The sequence below is a fragment of the Trifolium pratense genome, linkage group LG1 (genome assembly GCF_020283565.1).
Source record: "Trifolium pratense cultivar HEN17-A07 linkage group LG1, ARS_RC_1.1, whole genome shotgun sequence".
Classification (NCBI taxonomy): domain Eukaryota; kingdom Viridiplantae; phylum Streptophyta; class Magnoliopsida; order Fabales; family Fabaceae; genus Trifolium; species Trifolium pratense.
The window spans coordinates 7,943,335-7,963,316 of NC_060059.1; the positions used below are offsets into that span (position 1 = coordinate 7,943,335).

Below are 19,982 nucleotides of genomic sequence, written 5' to 3' on the forward strand. Positions count from 1 at the left end.
ACTACTCAAATGTAGTGCAGAACGTGACAGTTTGCTAGAAACGAAGCGGTTACCCTTTAAAGCTATGATACCACCCGTTCGAAACAAGGAAAGTGAAAGTGGTGTCTATGACAAAGTACTTTAAAAATGCCATTTTCTTATTTCATTCAAATCATTCAAATCGAAACAGGCATTTTTGGGGGCAATTTGTTATCCCATATTTTTAGCTCGAGCTAAAATATGTCCTTATCTCTAATTCCAAAGAAATTCATTATTAAAAAGTGTATTAAAGTGGCTTTAAATAGTGTCAGGTTTTAAATGTCTTCAAGAATAAGAGAATTTAACTCTCTTATGTTATCATTTAATGAAGGTGAAGGGTAATGTCTTTAAGAATAAGAGAATTCTGATGGAAAATATTCTTCAGATGGCTTCATATGAGTCTGCAAGATATGAAGAGATGCTATTTTTCGAATAGAAGGTTAATTCGATTGAAATTAATAAATCGAAATACTCAAGATTATGGACTTAGAGTATTTTCCATCCTTCAAATGTGATTCGACTTCGACAGTTACAACGGTTCAAAGCTTTGGTTCATTTCAAATGCAAAGGGACGCGTGGCCAAAGTTTAATATTTTAACGTTAAAGTAGTCGTTATTTAGTTTCTCTATAAATAGGAGTTTGTATAGTCGAAGTAGGGGGTCACAATTCATTTACACAAAATCTCAAACACTCAAAGTATCCATGCTACAGCGAGAAAAGAGTTATTCGAGAAAGATGTATGAATCAGTGAACACCTTTATTTCATTTGTAATTTTTACATTTTAAATGCAACTTTACTTTTCATAAGTCTTTACTTTCTAAGCATTTACAAAACTCTGCATTTAATCGGTTCTCTCATTCGAGTGAACTTCCTTTTATTCACATCCAATTTATGTTTCATAAACCAAACATATTGTTCTTTTGCAAACTAAAGATATCTTTAATGATGAACATTCGAACTTCTTTTAATTTAATGCATGAACAATTGTCCCGAGATTTACTAGTTGATCTCTCAAGTAATTAATTTAAACTAGCGGTTGTTTACCAAAAATCAGTGTAAACACCTATGTAATCATAAAACAAAAATATAAATTTAAATAAGAATATGAAATAAAAAGTGGTGGGGTAAAATGTTGAATGAAAAAACCATTGGAGAGGATAAAAGTTGAATGATTAGGTGGAAGAAAAAGAAAATGACGTGGAGTGTTGGGAAGTTAAAAAGTGGTGTTGAACCATTGTACATGGTCTTATATTAAAAAAATGAAATGGTTGAAATTTCTACCCACCAAACTACTATACAAAATAAAATAAAAATTATATAATTTATTAATCACATATTATCAATATAATTGTTTCCGGTGTACATATATTCAGATTTAAAAAAAGTGCTTAAATATGGTCTAATGGTAAAAAAAATTAGATAATACACCAGAAATTATGAGTTAATTATGAGTTCCATAATATACCCAAATAAAATGTCTAGGAAGTTGTCCCGCTTAGCTCAGTTGATAGGGAGCAGAAATCTGAGTTCTAACTCGAGACAATCCACTTATTCAATTTTAGAGGTAAATTTTCTAATTAGGCTCTTGTAAGTTTCCAATCCAATAAACTAGTGTAAAAAAAATATTAATGAAAGCAAATGAATAGCAAAAGCATGTGATTCGCAGAGGAAAAGCGAATGCTTTTATTTTTATCCCAAAAAGGAACTCACTCATTAGATAGAATGGAAAAGTGAATGATAACTGAGAATCCAAATTATTCAATTGATTGAAACCCCACTCACTCAACAGCTGAACTGGGGAACCTCATCTCTACCCGTTCCCGTCCTCGCCGGAGATCCACCATGGCCGGCAATCCCGCCGCAACCCCTTCCTCCACCTCTTCTCTCCACAATTTAACTTTCTCTCCCGATTTCCCCTCCCGAATCCCCCTTACCTCCGATCAGCTCAACCACTGCAACAAAGCACTCGCTCTGTTGAAGGATAAGCTCCTTAACCCTAACACCATCTCTCAAGAGTTCTTTCACTTGCAGGTTCACACCATTCATTTCTTCATTTTCATATCATAATTCATAATTTTTGTTTTTGATTATTAATCTAACTCTATTGTGTGTGTTGTGATTTCTTTCAGTCTAATAGGACTACGCTCAGTGAGACCACCAGAAGATGCAATGTTGCTCTTAATTCTGTTAATATCGGCAAAAATCGATACAAAGATGTTATACCATGTAATTTCATTACTACTTACTGATATCAAACAAACATGCATTCATTTCAAGCTTATCTGGATATGCATCTTAATTAAGCACTTATGCTTGGTTTATAGCTTAAACGCTTAAGCTATTCTATAAATTCAAGAGCTTATTGAAATAAGCTGAAAATAGCTTACAAACATGTCATAAGCTATAATCATGTAAAGGTTATTCCGATAGGCATTTTAATTAAGCATTTATGCTCGGTTTATAGCTTAAGCGTTTAAGATATTCTATAAATTCCATCTGTTTTCATATAAGTTATTCGTTTTCATAAGCTATCTTCGAGAGCTTATTGAAATAAGCTGAAAATAGCTCACAGATATGTCATAAGCTGTTTCCATAATCTCTTTCCATAATCTCTTTCAAATTGTCTCACAAATACTTATGCATTAGATAAGCTTAAATAAGTCAATCCAAACACGTCCTTGTATTGTATATTTGTACTGTATTGTATGTATTTGGGAAAATTAAATTTTCTTTTCCGTTCTTTGTTTCAGTTGACAAGAACAGAGTCATTCTTAAATCGAGTTCAGATTATAGGTCTGAAGCACTGGGGTATATCAATGCAAGCTTTATCTCGGTATAAATTTATTTGTTGTTTTTGTATGATAATGTCTTAAAAAGCTCATTCAAGTGGCTTTGGGGTTATTGGATACTTGATTTGTCTGACCCTTGCTATTGCATTTTTTTATTTATGTATTGTAGACCTCTTCCACTGGAACTGTGTCAGAATTTATAGCCACACAAGGCCCACTGCCACACACTTATGAGGATTTCTGGGAAATGATTACCCAATATCACTGCCCTGCAATTGTGATGCTTACTAGGTTGGTCGACAATTACAGGGTGATTCTAACTTGTTTCCTTTCTCTTTGAGATTGATTTTTCATTTTTTATTTATTTTTAACTTCGTATTATTAATATTTTGTGCCACCTTTTTTTATTTTAAAGACGGTGAAGTGTGGAGATTATTTTCAATCGGAGGATAGACCTAGAGAATTTGGTAATATCTCGCTTACATGTAAATGGGCAAAAACTACTGAAACTTCACTTGTGCTGCGTCATTTGGAGGTGACCCATAAAGAGGTGAGATTGTTTTCCGTTTATAATAATTTTTCTGGTTAGCTTGTATATCTTTCTTTACAAACTGGCATGAGTGATATTTTTCTGATGGATTGATTTGGTGAGAGGCCCCTCCTTCTTCAAAGCTTTGTTATTTTATCTAATTCATACCCTTTGTTTATGCTTGTTTTGCTATAATATACTAGTGCGGAACTAATTCTTAAGGCCTTGGATATCGGAACTTTTCTTAGATACCCTGCATTTCAATGCTAAACCTGGATGCTTTCCTTAAAAAAATATCTACAACAACATTTATGTAATACCAGAAGCTGAGCATCCATTCCAAATTTAAAGATATACAACTTTATTAGAAAATGATGGGCAGTGCTCATGTTATTCCAAGGGAGCGGTGGTTCCAGATCTAGTTTATGTTTAATTTTAGTAGTTAGCTGTTACTCTTGTTTTTGGATATTAATAACTTTTTTTTTTGCCTGAAATTATTAAATTGTATTATTAAAAATATGATCACTGTTTCTATCAATTTGGATGAAATGAAGCCCTTCAAAGCGGTTATTTCTAATTAAAAGAACTATGCATAGCTTTGTAAAGTTTGCTGGTTGTATAATTAATTATTGGCCTTTTTATTTCATAGGGGTTAGGTGTTTCTTTCTAATTTGGAGGATTATTTTTTACCCCCCAGTTGTATTACCTATATATTCCCTCATTTTCAAGTTCCTTTAATGTTCTACAGTAAATAAAAATTGATCCTCATAATCTCCATTTTCTGTTTTTTTTTTATCTCTGCTTTTTTATGTTCGTCTCCTTTTCAATTTTTTATTTTATGGCCATAAATGGTGTTGGATGGCCAGACACATACAGACAACATGAATGACACTAGTCATTCTAGATTGAAAGCGTTGGTTGACAAGGTCAATTGCATCAATAGATATCACCCTGAAATATTTTCCATTTCATATTACATATCTGGGATTTTGCTTTTTGGAAGATATCTTATTTGTCTCTAATTGTTTACCTTTTTTATCGAAAGAAAAAGAAAATCATCGTAAGTTTTTATTTTGATTTTGGGAGGGACTCAAAGTGTCTCTCCACCATCAAGATGTAAATAATTTGTGTCATATTAATCTTTGATTGATATTGTTGCAGGTAGAAAATACACCATTATCTGTTTTGCATATTCAGTATCCCGAGTGGCCTGACCATGGAGTTCCAAATGATACTTTAGCTGTGCGTGAAATTTTGAAAAGATTGTACCATTTACCACCAAACCTTGGCCCAATAGTGGTGCACTGCAGGTTCTTCTCATTCTTTCTTTGTTCATTCATTTTATGGCAATGATGACAATAAGTAACATGCATATTTGGCTGAGACAAATTCTCTCACTCAGTGCAGGTATCGGTAGAACTGGAACATACTGCACAATTCACAACACAATTCAGAGAATACTTGCTGGTGATATGTCTGCTGTAGATATTGCTAACACAGTATCTGTGTTCAGGTCCCAGCGTATTGGAATGGTTCAGACCCAGGTAGTTGAATTTCCTAATTTAATAATTAATTGTGTGATTCATGAATGTATCGATTTTGCATGAAATGCCAGTAATATAGTTGGACCACATATGAATTAAGTTCCATTTCTAAACTAAATCTGAAGGAAAGAGGAACAGGAATGATAAGGTACCCTATGTTGTTTGATAGCAAAGAAGGCAGATTGTTGCAAGGAACTAGGTTAGATAGTTTAGCAAGGATGCAATTACAAATTAAAGGTTGAAGGAACTCTGTTCTCCTTCGGTTGTAAACTTACCAATCCATTTCTTCTGGTTAAAATAGAAGAAATATTTATTACTCAGAAGGGAAGCTCTTACTACTAATTCATGTTTCCAAAGTAAGTAAAAAGCCAATAAGCTTTTAGTTGTTTAAAGGAACTGGGCTATATATTTAGGGAAGGATGTCTGCAAAATTTACTATCCTGATTTGGAGCAAAATTGTCAGAATCGCGAGTTTGCTTTAAATCGACAAGAGATCATGTTATTACCAAACTATCATGCATTTTCAACTAAAAAAAGTTATCAAATTATAGTTTGTCTCTTGAACCCAATAGGCAATAGTCCTAATGCAAATAATATATCATGAGTTTTTCTTTTAATCTTTGAGCTTGTGGATATAGTAAATTTCCTTATGTGCAAATTTGTTAAGGAAGTATAAAGACAGTTAGTCCATTAGTTAATTATATGTGATGATCACTTAGAGTGATAAATAGGGAGGATGAGGATGGAGGCAATTATTTGGTGAATTTGGTGGTCTGTGAAGGGGACACACTGTTAGAGGAGAATCTGCTTCTTAATCATTCATTGAATATAATTGTTCTTAACAAAATTACACAACCTCGTGTCTTGTTTCATAAATTACTGACCTTTTGAATTTTTCATGAGATATATATCCCCTCTCTTTAATAGACATTTATATACCCCTTCCTTAGTCCTTATGGATGAAAACCTAAAGAAAGGGAATACGTTTTTTAAAACCAGTGGTGTAGATAATGATCTCTAGTTAGTTTTCTGTTGTACTTAGCCAGTGTGACAGCTGTCTAGGCACATGTCAAAATAGAGCACCAGATCAGCTTTACGGCCTCGGAGTTGGTTAGATCTGAGTGCAGGTTAAGCCAATGCTGAGTGTAGGACAAGACTCAAATTCCCAGAATCTGTCAAAGCAGATCAGAAATTGTAATACACAATTCCAATATATGAAAAATATGAAAAAATAGTTTCTAAATAACAAAACAATCCATGAATTATTTTTTTGGTTACTTTTTATGTCTTTTTTTGGTTACAAATACAAGGCAAAATTGCATCCATTAATGACTCTGCGCATAGTGATGAATTATTTTTGTTTGGTTACTTTATTTCTTTGTGTAACCAAAAAAATCCATGAATTAGTTTCTCCATACTGTATCATAAGGCCACATTCTATGACTCCCGCCTTCTTGCCAGCCTGCCTTTTGGTTGGAGGCCTCAGTTAACCACCCACTTGGAATCGATCCCGTGCAGGAGGAGCATACTTTCCTCCCCTGTGCCTGTATTTATTCCGTTCACCAAAATTTATGGTTCTTATTATTATTAATTTATTACCATGATGGTTATTGTAATCTGATATTTCCTCGTATATAAATTCTCTTTGAACTTTTTGGTGTCTCTTTCTACAACTATCAGGATCAATACGTTTATTGCTATGAAGCTATCATAGATGAACTGGAAGACCTTGTATCTCATCAGTAATGAGAGTAGAAGGGTACGTCCTTCAACTTCTGTTACCTTTGTAGATTTGCAGATATTACAAACTACTCAGATCCTGAAATCCTTTCATAAAGGATAGGTCTTGTATATCTGTTTTCTGTTTTCATTAATTCTATTATACCATTGTTAAAATTGTTCTTTCATTAACTAATGAATTTTTGTCTTGTGTGATGTAAATACAGTGCTAAATCAAAGGATGCTAAGCTGCTTGCCTCATTCTGAAGCCAACTTTCAATTTTTCTAATTGGGTCCTGCAATGCTATGTATCCAATAGCTGACTCTGGAGCATTAGCATTATGGGGATTTTATGATTTTCACTGAACTGAGTTTACTAGATACCTTGTCCGTGCATTCACACGGGTCATATGATGTGACATCAATGAATTGTGTATTTGTTAAAACATTTTTTTTTTAATAGATTTATCACATATTACTTCAGTTTATGTATAATTAGAAAAATGGATGTTATATTGTACCCAAAAAAAAGGAAAAAAAAATGGATGTTATATAATCAAAGCAGATACTTCAGTTTTTGATAAAAAAAAGTTCAAATATAATGTAAATATAAAATAACTCCACTAATTGTATATCTTGATAATTTAGTCATGGGTCATGGATTGATGCATCAGGTCATATATTCTTTTTTTTTTTTTTTTTTTTTTTTTTTGGTATAGATCAGGTCATATATTCTAAATGATAGTATATCTATTTTAAATTTCTAATTCAGTGTTGCATCAATTTTAAAAAAATACTCTAACCATTAAACTGAGGATCTCTATAGATGTAGGCTCTATTTGGTAAAAATAAGCTATAAGCTAGCTGATAGCTGATAAGCTAGCTTATAGCTGAAAAGCTAGCTTATAGCTGATGGCTGGTAGCTTATAGCCGAAAAGCTAGTAGAATAAAATTAAAGTGTTTGGCAAATTTAGCTGTTGTAAGTACAAAATGACATAAAAATACATGGTTAGTGGGTAGTTTTTTTTTTTGGTAAGTGTTAGTGGGTAGTTATTATAATTTTTAAAAAATAAATAAATAAAATTAATGAGGGTAAATATGGAATAAAATGAAAAAGCTATAAGCTATAAGCTCATACGCTACTTGAAATAACATCTCAAAAAATGCTATAAGCTAGTTAGAGAAGCTCGTTACCAAACACTTCATATTTTTTTCAAACAAGCTTATAAGCTAGTTCAATAAGCTATAAGCTAGCTTATTGGACTTACCAAACAGTGCCGTAATTACAATTTTGATACATTAAAAAACCAAACAACAAACAAACGTACGATTGAGATATATTTTCAAAGACTAAGATATATTTTCAAAGACTAAAATAATGGTTTTTCTTATATGGATAAATAAATTCTATAAAAAAATTGTAATAAAATAAAAAGTTAAATAAGTTTTTAATTCCTATAAAAAATTTCATCAACTTTTGGTCCTCGAATATTTTCTGCCATAATTTTTAGTCTCTATTTTTTAATTAACTCTTATATACTTTCATATTTTAGAATGATAAAAACTTAGAAAATTATTTATAAATTTTTAAGCGCAAAAAATTAAGAATATAATCTGTTGTTAAAAAAAATTAAAATTTCTAATGATATAAACAAGTTGACTAAATAATAGGGAAAAAACCACGACATAAAATATTTGAGAACGTTGCAGACTTAAAAAAAAATTGAGATATTTCCAAAAACCAAAAACATATTTATCCTAAAATAAATACTACCCGTTAGATTGTGCCAAAAAATAGGACTTAGGACATTATAAATAGGACAAACGCATACTAAATCTATATATATAATTCCTAGATAGTTCTCCTACTATCCATCTTAACCCTAATCCACATCACTCATTTACATCCAATTAAATCACACAATAATGCCACATCACTTCCTTATATTATATCATTTTCATCTCTATTTTTTTTGTTTCCACATCACTTCCTTATATATTTTTTCAATATAATCATTATTATATCATTCTCATATCTATTTTTTTTTATATTATATCAGTCTCATAATAAATAATAAAGAATTATGCTTCTCCAATTATTCAAAAATTGATGTCACAAGATGTTACAATTTTCTACATTATTATTGAATTATACCTCTCCAATTATCCAAAAATTGATGTTGTGATGTTACATTTTTCTACATTATTATAACATTTCTTAGTGACAATGAAGATGAACATGGTTGGATTCTCTTTCAATATTTATCCCATTTAAATGTCAACCGTTTTCATAGAAACAACAAAGAGTTTATAATTTAGTCACACAAAAAAAATACGAAGATATATATTATTGACTTAATTACATTATAATTTTAGAGAAGATTGAAGGTTATGCAAAAGTTAGGTTATGAGATTGAAATATATAATAACCATTATCATTATCATATTTCATTCAATTTTAGTGTGTCGCCTATGCGTTGCATTATTGCATTGACTGGCACACCCCACCAAAAAAATAAATATATTTCATTCAATTTTGATGATCCGTACTCATTCTCTATATATACATATAGGTATATATATTGGTTGGAGGAAGTGATAAGTACATCACTTTTATATTATTATTATTATTATTATTATTATTATTATTATTATTATAATTTTCATTTTATAATACTTATTGTTACAATTTATACAAATAATTTTTCAACATTATAATATAAAATACCACATAACACCTGTGCATCGCACGGGTGTCGGGTGTGGGACTAGTTGATTAGGTTTCTTTGTTAGTGTTTCTTTCTATAATATAATAGTTTCATCATCAATCTTTCAAACTCTTAATTCAAATTTCATTCTAAATTGATGATCGATTCTTTCGACCGATTCTAAATTGATTACTCAAACCCTAGAAATTTTATTTGAACGGTTCCGTAAAAAATACGCAGAGTATCACTATCGTTTATTTTAGGGTTTCATGTTTCTGCTGCCATGGCTTGATTCGATTTGAAATAGAGATGGAAACGAATTTAAGATTCTTGGCTGGATCCTTCGATTACTCCGCAGTCATTTCATTTCATTTCTTCGTAAGGATTTCATTTCTTGTCATTTCGATCCTTTATCTCTTTGAATTTTGAATTTTTTCTAAGTGATTTGATTCAATTTTTACCAAAAATGTGATTTACAATATGAATTATTATGCGTCAAATGAAAAAAATGAATTCTTTATTCATATATAATCAGGATTGATTGTGTACATGGAAGATTTTATGGTCTAAATGCAATTTGAATATGAATGTTTTATTCATAAATTGAAATACAAGTCTGAGACGACCCTTGATAATGAAAGATGGTTGTGTGCCTTGGTGCCTTCGATGCAGAATTGTATATGTCCCTCTATGTCCCTAAATTGAGCTTATGTCCCTTGATGCTAAAATTGATGGGTTTGGATGGAATTTTAATGCGAGTGCTTATTCATAACTTCAAATGGAAGTGGGGAAGACCCTAAATTGAACATATGTCCCTCGATATCCCGAAATTGAATCTGTCCCTCGATGACCCTAAATTGAATATATGTCCCTCAAAGTCCCTAAATTGTGTATATGTCCCTTGATCGATGTCCCTAAATTGGGTTTATGTCCCTCGATGACCCTAAATTGAATATATTTCCCTCGAAGTCCCTAAATTGATGATGGATGGTTTGTATGTATTGATTATTCAAAAGTGTGCTAAATTGGTGAATCTTGATTATTTAGTTGCGTTGATTGGACCCTAAGAACTTGTTTAGTTGCTAAAAGAATTCTAATACACATCTTTGGATGCTGTGTTTGTGTTTTGATGACTGATGAGATGACATTAATTTACCAAAAATATGGATTACAATAAGTTCTGTTGTTGTGAAGGTAGTACTACACTTTGAAATAGAGAGATCTTTAGTTCTGATGTACTTACAACAGTTGTATGCACTACTGGCATTGTAAAGGACTATATTTGAACTGTTAGGACTATTAATGTTCATAATTCTGCTATGTTTTGTTGCCTTTTTGTTGTCTATTATGGAGTTTATGGGAACAACATATGGGAACAAGTGCTAGACTCCAGCTTTACAGTTGAAAACTGTGTTCATCAGTTACTTGAATGTTGGAATTTAGCGCAGAAATTGTGTTCTGTTCAGGTCTGATGCAGGCAGAACCTGCGACTGTCTGGAGCCTGGTGCGGCACAGACATATTCAGTTGCTGTTAATTGGAAAAGTCCGACTGCGGGGCGATTCAAATGTAATATTGATGCATCATTTGCGTAGTATTTAAATAGAGTTGGGATTGGAATATGCATCCGTGATGAACTTGGTCAATCTGTGCTTTCAAAGACATAATGGATTGCCCTTCTCTGTGGAGTGGATGATGGTGAACTTCTTGTTGAGTATATGTCCCTCAATGTCCCTAAATTGAGTTTATATCTCTCGATGTCCCTAAAATTAATGGTCTAAATACAATTTCAATGTGATTGCTTATTCATAACTTCAAATGTAAGTGGAGAAGACCCTTGGTGGCTTAGATGCTAAATTGAATATATGTCCCTCAATGTCTATATTTTCATAGAAGGGTCTCAACGGATTCCAGGATATTATAAGGCACTTGAAGCTATTGGAAATCCTTCACCTTTTTATATTTCGGTTTTGGTTTCGGGCGTGTTTTTTCATCTTTATAACCAATCATCTTATCAAGCATTGGATGAAATTAGTCCATTAACTTTCTCTGTTGGAACAAGATGAATAGAGTGGTGGTGATTGTGTCTTCAGTTTTGGTGTTCAGTAATCAGGTTCGACCTCTTAACAGTTTTGGTTTTGCCATTGCTGTTTTTGGGACTTTTCCGTATTCACAAGTTACAGCTGCAAAGAAAATTGAAATTAAAAAGAGAGGAAATTTAGAAGATGATTAATTACTATTTGATTTGATTATTTTAGTAGTAGTTTTAGCCATGGTAGATTTGATTATTTTCGTAGTGTGGAGATTATTTTCAATCGGAGGATAGATCACGAGAATTTGGTAATATCTCGCTTACATGTAAATGGGTGAAAATTTCTGAAACCTCACTTGTGCTGCGTCATTTGGAAGTGAACCAAAAGAGGTGAGATGGTTTTCCGTTTATAATAATTTTTCTGGTTAGCTTATATATCTTTCTTTACAAACTGGCACGAGTGATATTTTTCTGATGGGGACAATTGATTTGGTGAGAGGCCCCTCCTTCTTCAAAACATTCCTTAATAAAATATCCACAACAACATTTATGTAACACCGGAAGCGGAACGGCCATTCCAAATTTAAAGATATTACAATGATGGGCTGTGCTCATGTTATTCCAAGAAGTGATCTAGTTTATGTTTAATTATTGGAGTTAGCTGTTACTCTTGTTTTTGGAAATTAATAACATTTTTTTGGTCTGAAATTATCAAATTATATTATTAAAAATAAGGTCATGGTTTCTTTCAATTTGGATGAAATGAAGCCCTTCAAAGCGGTTATTTCTAATTAAAAGAACTATGCATAGCTTTGTAAAGTTTGCTGGCTGTGCAATTAATTATTGGCCTTTTTGTTTCACAGGGGTTAGGAGTTTCTTTCTAATATGGAGGATTATATTTTCCCCCCTAGTTGTATTACCTTTATATTCCCCCATTTTGAAGTTCCTTTAGTGGTCTACAGTAAAAAAAATTGATCCTCATACTCCCCAATTTTTTTTTTTTTCTGTTCGTATCCTTTTCATTTTTTAATTTTATGGCCATATATGGTGTTTTGGTGTTGGATGGCCAGACAATACAGACAACATGAATGACACTAGTCATTCTCGATTGAAAGTGTTGGTTGACAAGGTCAATTGCATCAATAAATATCAGCCCTGAAATATTTTCCATTTCATGTTATATATCTGGGATTTTGCTTTTTGGAAGATATCTTATTTGTCTCTAATTGTTTAGTTTTTATTTTGATTTTAGAAGGGACTCAAAGTGTCTTTGATTGATATTGTTGCAGGTAGAAGATACACCATTATCTGTTTTGCATAATCAGTATCCCAAGTGGCCTGACCATGGAGTTCCAAATGATACTTTAGCTGTGCGTGAAATTTTGAAAAGATTGTACCATTTACCTCCAAACCTTGGCCCAATAGTGGTGCACTGCAGGTTCTTCTCATTCTTTCTTTGTTCATTCATTTTATGGCAATGGTGACAATAAGTAACATGCATATTTGGCCGAGACAAATTCTCTCACTCAGTGCAGGTATCGGTAGAACTGGAACATACTGCACAATTCACAACACAATTCAGAGAATACTTGCTGGTGGTATGTCTGCTGTAGATATTGCTAACACCGTATCTGTGTTCAGGTCCCAGAGTGATTCATGAATGTATCGATCTTGCATGAAATGCCAGTAATTTAGTTGGACCACATATGAATTAAATTTCATTTTTAAACTGAATTTGAAGGAAAGAGGTTTTGAAATCTATGAACAGGAATTATAAGGTACCCTACGCTGTTTGATGGTAAAGGTAGATTGTTGCAAGGAACTAGGTTAGATAGTTTAGCAAGGGGGGCTCTTACTGCTAATTTATGTTTCCAAAGTAAATAAATAGCCAATAAGCTTTTAGTTGCTTAAAGGAACTGGGCTAGATATTTAGCGAAGGATGTCTGCAAAGTTTACTATCCTGATTTGGATTTTGGAGGAACGACGATCTTTGTTGAATATATTAATTGCTTTTTTTTTTGTTTACGAAAGAAGAATTGTTATTTCTAGGAAAGAATACTCCCACTACTAGTGTTCATGTAGAGTCGAGGAATACTACTGTCTGATTACATTTACTTGCATTTATTGGACAAGAGATCATGTTATTACCAAATTTTATCATTATATATAGTTTTCTGTTGTAGTATTCCTCTCTCTGTAATAGACATATATATACCCCTTCCTTAGTCCTTATGGATGAAAACCTAAAGAAAGGGTAGGATTCTTTTAAAACCAGTGCTGTAGATAATGATCTCTAGTTAGTTTTCTGTTGTACTTAGCCAGTGTGACAGCTGTCTAGGCACATGTCAAAATAGAGTGCCTGATCAGCTTCAAGGCCTCAGAGTTGGTTAGATCTGAGTGTAGGTTAAGCTAATGCTGAGTGTAGGACAAGACTGATAAATTCCCAGAATCTGTCAAAACAGATCAGAAATTGTAATACACAATTCCAATGTATGAAAATATGAAAGTTATTCTCTCAATTCCCTCTCCTTTAACAAGTGGAGATGTAACTGTGATTAAGGCAAATCATTAGGGGATGCAGGACAACTCCAAGAGTACCTCTGTTGTTGAGCACAAGCATCTACAGGAAAGTGTATTCATTGAAAAGTAATATAGGGGTGTAAGAGATCCCTCAATGTCCCTAAATTGATGGTATGTCCCTAACTTGAATATATGTCCCTCGATGACCCTAAATTGAATATATGTCCCTCGATGTCACTAAACTTGATGGTTTGAAATTTGAATGCAATTTCAATGTGAATGCTTATTCATAACTTCAAGTGTAAGTGGAGAAGACCCTAAACTGAATGTATGTCCCTCGATGTCCCGAAATTGAATATATTCCTCGAAGTCCCTAACTTGAATATATGTCGCTTGATGACCCTAAATTGAATATATGTCCCTCGATGTCGCTAAACTTGATGGTTTGAATGCAATTTTAATGTGAATGCTTATACATAACTTCAAATGTAAGTGGAGAAGACCCCAAATTGAATATATGTCCCTCGATGTCCCGAAATTGAATATATTCCTCGAAGTCCCTAAATTGAATTTATGTCCCTCAATGACCCTAAATTTAATATATGTCCCTCGAAGTTCCTATATTGATGGATGGTTTGTATGTATTGATTATCCAAAAGTGTGTGCTAAATCGGTGAATCTTGATTATTTGGGTTCATTGATTGGACCCTAAGAACTTATTTATTTACCATAGAATTCTAATACACGTCTTTGGATGCTGTGTTTGTGTTTGGATGACTGTGATGAGATGACATTATTTTACCAAAAATGTGTATTTCAATAAGTTCTTTTGTTGTGAAGGTAGTACTACACTTTGAAATAGAGAGAGCTTTAGTTCTGATGTACTTACAGCAGCTGCATGCACTGCTGCCATTGTAAAGGACTATCTTTGAACTGTTAGGATTATTAATGTTCATAATCCTGCTCTATTTTGTTGCCTTTTTTTTTTAACAACTTTTTGCCTTTATGTTGTCTATTATGGAGTTTATGGGAAGATGGGAACAACGTATGGGAACAAGTGCTAGACTAAGCTTTACTGTCGAAAATTGTGTTCATCAGTTACTTGAATCTTGGAATATAGTGCAGAAATTGTGTTCCGTTTCAGGTCTGATGCAGGCATAACCTGGGACTGCTTCGGGTCTGATACGAGCTGGGGCTTTGCAGAATGCTACCGCGGCTGAGCCTGGTGACATATTGGGCTGCTGTTAATTCGAAAATTCCGACTCGGGGGTTATTCAAATGTAATATTGATGCATCATTTGCACCGTATTTAAATTGAGTTGGGATTGGAATATGCATCCGTGACGAACTTGGTCAATTTGTGCTTTCAAAGATAAAATGGATTGCGCTGCCCTTCTTTTTGGAGTGGTTGTTGGTGAACTTCTTGATGAGTATATGTCCCTCAATGTCCCTAAATTTAATTGATGGTATGTCCCTAAATTGAGTTTATGTCCCTCGATATCCCGAAAATTGATGGTCTAAATACAATCTCAATGTGATTGCTTATTCGTAACTTCAAATGTAAGTGGAGAAGACCCTTGGCATCTCAGATGCTAAATTGAATATATGTCCCTCCATGTCCGTAAATTTTAATATATGTTCCCCGATGTCCCTAATTTCATAGAAGGGTCTCAATGGATTCCAATATATTATAAGGCACTTGAAGCTATTGGAAATCCTTCAACTTTTTATATTTTGGTTTTGGTTTCGGGCGTGTTTTATCATCTTTGTAACCAATCATCTTATCAAGCATTGGATGAAATTAGTTCATTAACTTTCTCTGTTGGAAACACGATGAATAGAGTGGCGGTGAATGTGTCTTCAGTTTTTGGGTTCAGGAATCAGGTTCTACCTCTTATTAACAGTCTTGGTTCTGCCATTGCTATTTTGGGACTTTTCTGTATTCACAAGCTACAGCTGCAAAGAAAATTGAAGGTAAAAAGAGAGGAAATTTTAGAAGAAGATTAATTACTATTTGATTTGATTATTTTAGTAGTACTAATTTAGCCATGTTAGATTTTTAGACATTAAATAAAATCTTCCATTCTTGTTTCTTTTGAACTATATTGCAGTGATTTTTCTAATGATATTTCAAAGCACTTAATTTGGTTTATTTTTCAATAAACGCTTACAGCATAATTGGTTATTATATAAGTGTTTATGTATAAGTTATTTCTATAACAAAAGATAAAATAGACTCAAACTGTTTTTCTATAAGTTATAAGCTGTTTTCATAAGCTATCATTTAGAGCTTATAAAAATAATCTAAAAACAGCTTATGTACATGTCATAAGTTGTTTTCATGAACTTTATTAAACAGTCTCACAAGTGTTTAAGTTTAACTATTTATGCCAATAGATAAAAGGAAACTGACTGCAATATATTGATTAACCTCATTGTTGCCTTTACTGCTTCAGTAAGCTAATTGGAGATTCACTTGTTAGGTGAACTTCTAGTGACTGAATCTTATGTCTATCTCATCCAAGTTTATTTCCACTTTCACATTGTTCATCTTATTCTTGCTATTGTAATTACAATTGATATTCTTAAGCCGACTTTTACTTGCTTAAGATTTGTTATTACTTACTACAAATTTTGAAGTTCGATTTCTAACTTGGTGTTTGCGTCGCATTTAAATAGAGTTGGGATTGGAATATGCATCCATGACAAACTTGGTCAATTTGTGCTTTCAAAGACATAATAGATTGCCCTTCTTTGGGGAATGGATGTTGATGAACCTCTTGGTGAGTATATGTCCCTAAATTGATGGTCTGATTCAATTGCAATATGAATGTTTTATTCATAACTTTAAATGCAAGTAGAGATGACCCTTGACGCAATGACTATACAATGTATTTTAATAATATGATGGCGTTGTGATATATGTAACCAGGATGATGAAATTAGAATGATGACTATACAATGTTTTATTCATGTAAATTACATTTTTTATTCATACAGGATGGTATACATGGAAGATTTGATAGTCTAAATGCAATTTGAATATGAATTTTTATTCATTACTAAGATGACCCTTGATAATGATTTTTCCACAATGGTAAATTGGGAAGATGACCCTTGATAATGAATTTTTATTCATATCTTTTGGATTTTTTTTTAAAAATAATTTGACTCTTAACTATCTTTCGTAAAGTAAACAGTCTACAAACTATTGTTCGACATAATGTTGTTTTGAGGTATTTTTTTTTGCATGCATTGATTATCTAAGAGTCATGCCTAAGAAGGCTAATTTGGACCCTAAGAAATTGTGAAGTTGCTAAAGAATTCTAAGACAAGTATCAGGATGCTGTGTTTGATGACCCTACGAGATGAATTTTTTATCAAAAATGTGGATTACAATATGAATTATCTATTATGGAGTTTATGGGAACAACGTATGGAAACAAATGCTAGTTTCAAGCTTTACAGTCGACAACTCTGCTCATCGATTACTTGAAGGTTGGAATTTAGCGCTGAGATCGCGTTCTGTTTCCAGGTCCGATGCATGCAGAACATGCGACTGCTTCAGGTCTGATGCGGGCAGAACCTATATGACTGCTTCATTGTCTGATACGGGCTGGTGCATTGCAAAATGACATTCTCAAAAGATTGTTTCAAGAAACAAAATGGTTGTTTGGAATTTCTACCATGACTGAGCAAGTGATTTTAAAAATATAATTGTTTCTTTTAGTTTTGGGAAGCTTTCTGAGACGGTAGACATGATTCCTTTTTAAAGAGATTCCAACATGCCAATTAGTGTAAAATACTTGAATTATTAATCTACATTGGTTTATCTTGTGCTAAGCTGGTGACATTCCATGTCGTGACCTTCAAATAATTTTATCAAGGAGGGTGAAAAATGTGAAAAGAGAAAGACCTTATCGAAAATTTTAATGACGTGGAGGTGGGAGTTGGTGCTGTGATTTCTTATGGAGGAGGTTGTGATGTCAACGGTTGTCACTTTGTTGGCTTGTTTGCATACTTCAATATGAACTAACTTGCTTCTTGCTTGATTTCTTCTTCAGCTGGTGGCTCATTCAAATTGATCTCTTTGTTATATTTGTTGTTCTCTTTCATAACATAATTTAGGATATGGATTTCAAAGCTTGGTGTAAATCCAACTTCATAATTTTGGGGTGAGTCTGGATTTGGTACAATGGAGAGTGACTGAGACAAGATTACACGTGATCAGCTCGCCCCAAATTAATGCAATAAGATGAAACTGTGCAATGATATTCTTGGAATTTCACTTATTGCCTATCAATTTTAAATAAATTCTTAAACTAAGACATAGCCATAGTCCAAAACTGTTAATTGTTCGAAAGATATCTAAGGGATTTGATTATAATATTACTGCGCATGATAGAACAAGAATAACTTAAACTAATGATGAAGTAACTAGTGAAAGAATACTTTGTAGCTGCGCTGAGGAACCTTCCGAGGGAGTTGAAGTAACTAATGATGAAGTAACTAGTGAAAGAATACTTTGTAGCTGCGCTAAGATTTGCAGTTATCCCATATATGCTGCAACAGAATGAGACTAACACAAATGCTGTAGATGTGAAGAGTGTAGTCAACCCTGTAAGAAGCTTTCTTGGTAAGTCCACAACAAAATCCTTTTCTTCAAAATAAGATGTTAGTATCAAAAGAAACAAAACAAGGGCTGTGACAGAGGAACAAAGTGCAACAAGTAATGTTACAACATAGAGTTTGAAAGTAGGCTGTTTTAGCAATAGTGGTATACCAGAATTTTGATCAGGACCACCTGGGATAGTTGTTGAGTTGTGAATGCAACAACTGCTGTTACCACTGAGGAAGTATTTTACCTTAAGTATTTCTACAACATTCTTGATCTGTTTGTCCACATCATGAATAGCCACATGGTACGTATCAAGAATCTTCTCAATCATTTCAGTCACTCCCATTTTTGCTGAAATTAAAATAGGTGACACTGTTCTTTTCTCAATAGCTTCATTTTATGTTTTGCTCTTTATTTTAACCATGTCTTACACCGTACCAACTCTTCAAATGATTTGAGAAGGGTGTTATTATGTCTATTATATAATATTTTAGTCTTATTTTTTTTATCAGATGCAGTAGAAATCGGCTGATATTTGCTTGACGGAGGTCGCAACATATAAAATATGGTAGGAAATATTGCTCATACTATTATCAGTACCCCACCGGATGTGTTCCTATTTAGTAGACAGAAACTACTAGATTGCTCTTTCACTTTAATAGTTGCTGACTTGTTTATGGAATGTGCACAACATCTTTCTATTCAGAATTGTTTGATTAAGACATGGCTTAATGGCTTAACTATACCATATTTAGACTGATTTGCCTAGGGTAAATTGACCTAAAGTGTGAAGCTATAATGATGAGAAAGACTTGAGAAGAAGGGGAAGTTCTAGTTAGTTGGTGATAGAGAATCTGACTAAGCAAGAAAAGGCTCTTAGCTTGAGGGTGAAGAATCAACTAGTATAGGATGAGGGTACTTTGGGAAACCAGCTGTGTAGGTAGGCAATGTGTGTTACAAATTGAGTGCTTGCAGAAGGAGAGCAATACAATAAGGTGTATTCTTCTAATATAACTTTGCAAAATGTTTGTTGGTTCTGTGTGGTGGATTGTGTTGGAACATTGATGAGGACGTGTTCTGTTGTCTTTCTATTATTAGTATGGCTTACTTGTTTGATGTTTCAAATCTCTACTTGATTATGTGAATTGGTTACTAGCAAGGTTGAGGTAGGAAAAAACACAATTTTTTCATGCCAATGCCATTTATTCCCATACCTCCTCTCATGAATTTTTTAAAGAAATACCTTGGTGATTAAAAATGACTTAGGATATGTTATCACATGACCACACAAGATATTTTGAGCTTATTTTAACAGGCTTTGCATGCTAGTAGAGTTACATAATTGAAAGCAGTTATTCATGAACCACTTAATTAAGTTGTTTATTTCAACATGTCCACCGCTAGTAGGTTAATTAATATTTAGCAAGATTCAAGAGTGATCTTTTGCACAACATATTGAATTCCAATTACCTAAAGTTGCCTATTTTTTTTTTTTACCATGATATT

The 19,982-nt window shown here is 33.0% G+C and overlaps 2 protein-coding genes across 4 annotated transcripts; both read left to right on the top strand.

Annotated features, from left to right (window-relative positions):
• The first annotated feature begins 1,674 nt into the window (after nt 1-1,674).
• LOC123924206 (protein-tyrosine-phosphatase PTP1) lies at nt 1,675-7,083 on the top strand. 2 transcript variants are annotated; one of them, XM_045977024.1, is made up of 9 exons: nt 1,675-2,050; nt 2,149-2,245; nt 2,770-2,852; nt 2,978-3,118; nt 3,224-3,358; nt 4,499-4,647; nt 4,740-4,881; nt 6,562-6,640; nt 6,828-7,083. In XM_045977024.1, the coding sequence occupies exons 1-8, from the start codon at nt 1,862-1,864 to the stop codon at nt 6,625-6,627; spliced, it is 1,002 nt and encodes a 333-aa protein (XP_045832980.1). In that variant the 5' UTR covers nt 1,675-1,861; the 3' UTR covers nt 6,628-6,640; nt 6,828-7,083. The 2 variants fall into 2 exon arrangements, 1 of the variants encoding a protein (XP_045832980.1); XR_006814645.1 differs by having other exon boundaries at nt 1,707-2,050; nt 4,745-6,640.
• Nucleotides 7,084-9,414: 2,331 nt separating this feature from the next.
• LOC123902985 (protein-tyrosine-phosphatase PTP1-like) lies at nt 9,415-16,965 on the top strand. Of its 2 annotated transcripts, none has more exons than XR_006807793.1 (3): nt 9,415-11,728; nt 12,628-15,832; nt 16,538-16,965. XR_006807793.1 is itself a non-coding variant. In XM_045952832.1 (3 exons), the coding sequence occupies exons 1-3, from the start codon at nt 9,618-9,620 to the stop codon at nt 12,996-12,998; spliced, it is 348 nt and encodes a 115-aa protein (XP_045808788.1). In that variant the 5' UTR covers nt 9,415-9,617; the 3' UTR covers nt 12,999-14,070. The 2 variants fall into 2 exon arrangements, 1 of the variants encoding a protein (XP_045808788.1); XM_045952832.1 differs by lacking the exon at nt 16,538-16,965 and having other exon boundaries at nt 9,415-9,686; nt 12,628-12,776; nt 12,869-14,070.
• Nucleotides 16,966-19,982: the final 3,017 nt, after the last annotated feature.

Excerpts from the sequence above, each read along its gene's own strand:
- LOC123924206 (XM_045977024.1), top strand. The coding sequence starts at position 1,862 with ATGGCCGGCAATCCCGCCGCAACCCCTTCCTCCACCTCTTCTCTCCAC. Across the intron at positions 2,051-2,148 it reads AAGAGTTCTTTCACTTGCAG|TCTAATAGGACTACGCTCAG; the intron begins GTTCACACCATT and ends GATTTCTTTCAG. Across the intron at positions 3,119-3,223 it reads GGTTGGTCGACAATTACAGG|ACGGTGAAGTGTGGAGATTA; the intron begins GTGATTCTAACT and ends TTTATTTTAAAG.
- LOC123902985 (XM_045952832.1), top strand. The coding sequence starts at position 9,618 with ATGGAAACGAATTTAAGATTCTTGGCTGGATCCTTCGATTACTCCGCA. Across the intron at positions 9,687-12,627 it reads TCATTTCATTTCATTTCTTC|GTAGAAGATACACCATTATC; the intron begins GTAAGGATTTCA and ends ATATTGTTGCAG. Across the intron at positions 12,777-12,868 it reads CCAATAGTGGTGCACTGCAG|TGCAGGTATCGGTAGAACTG; the intron begins GTTCTTCTCATT and ends TCTCTCACTCAG.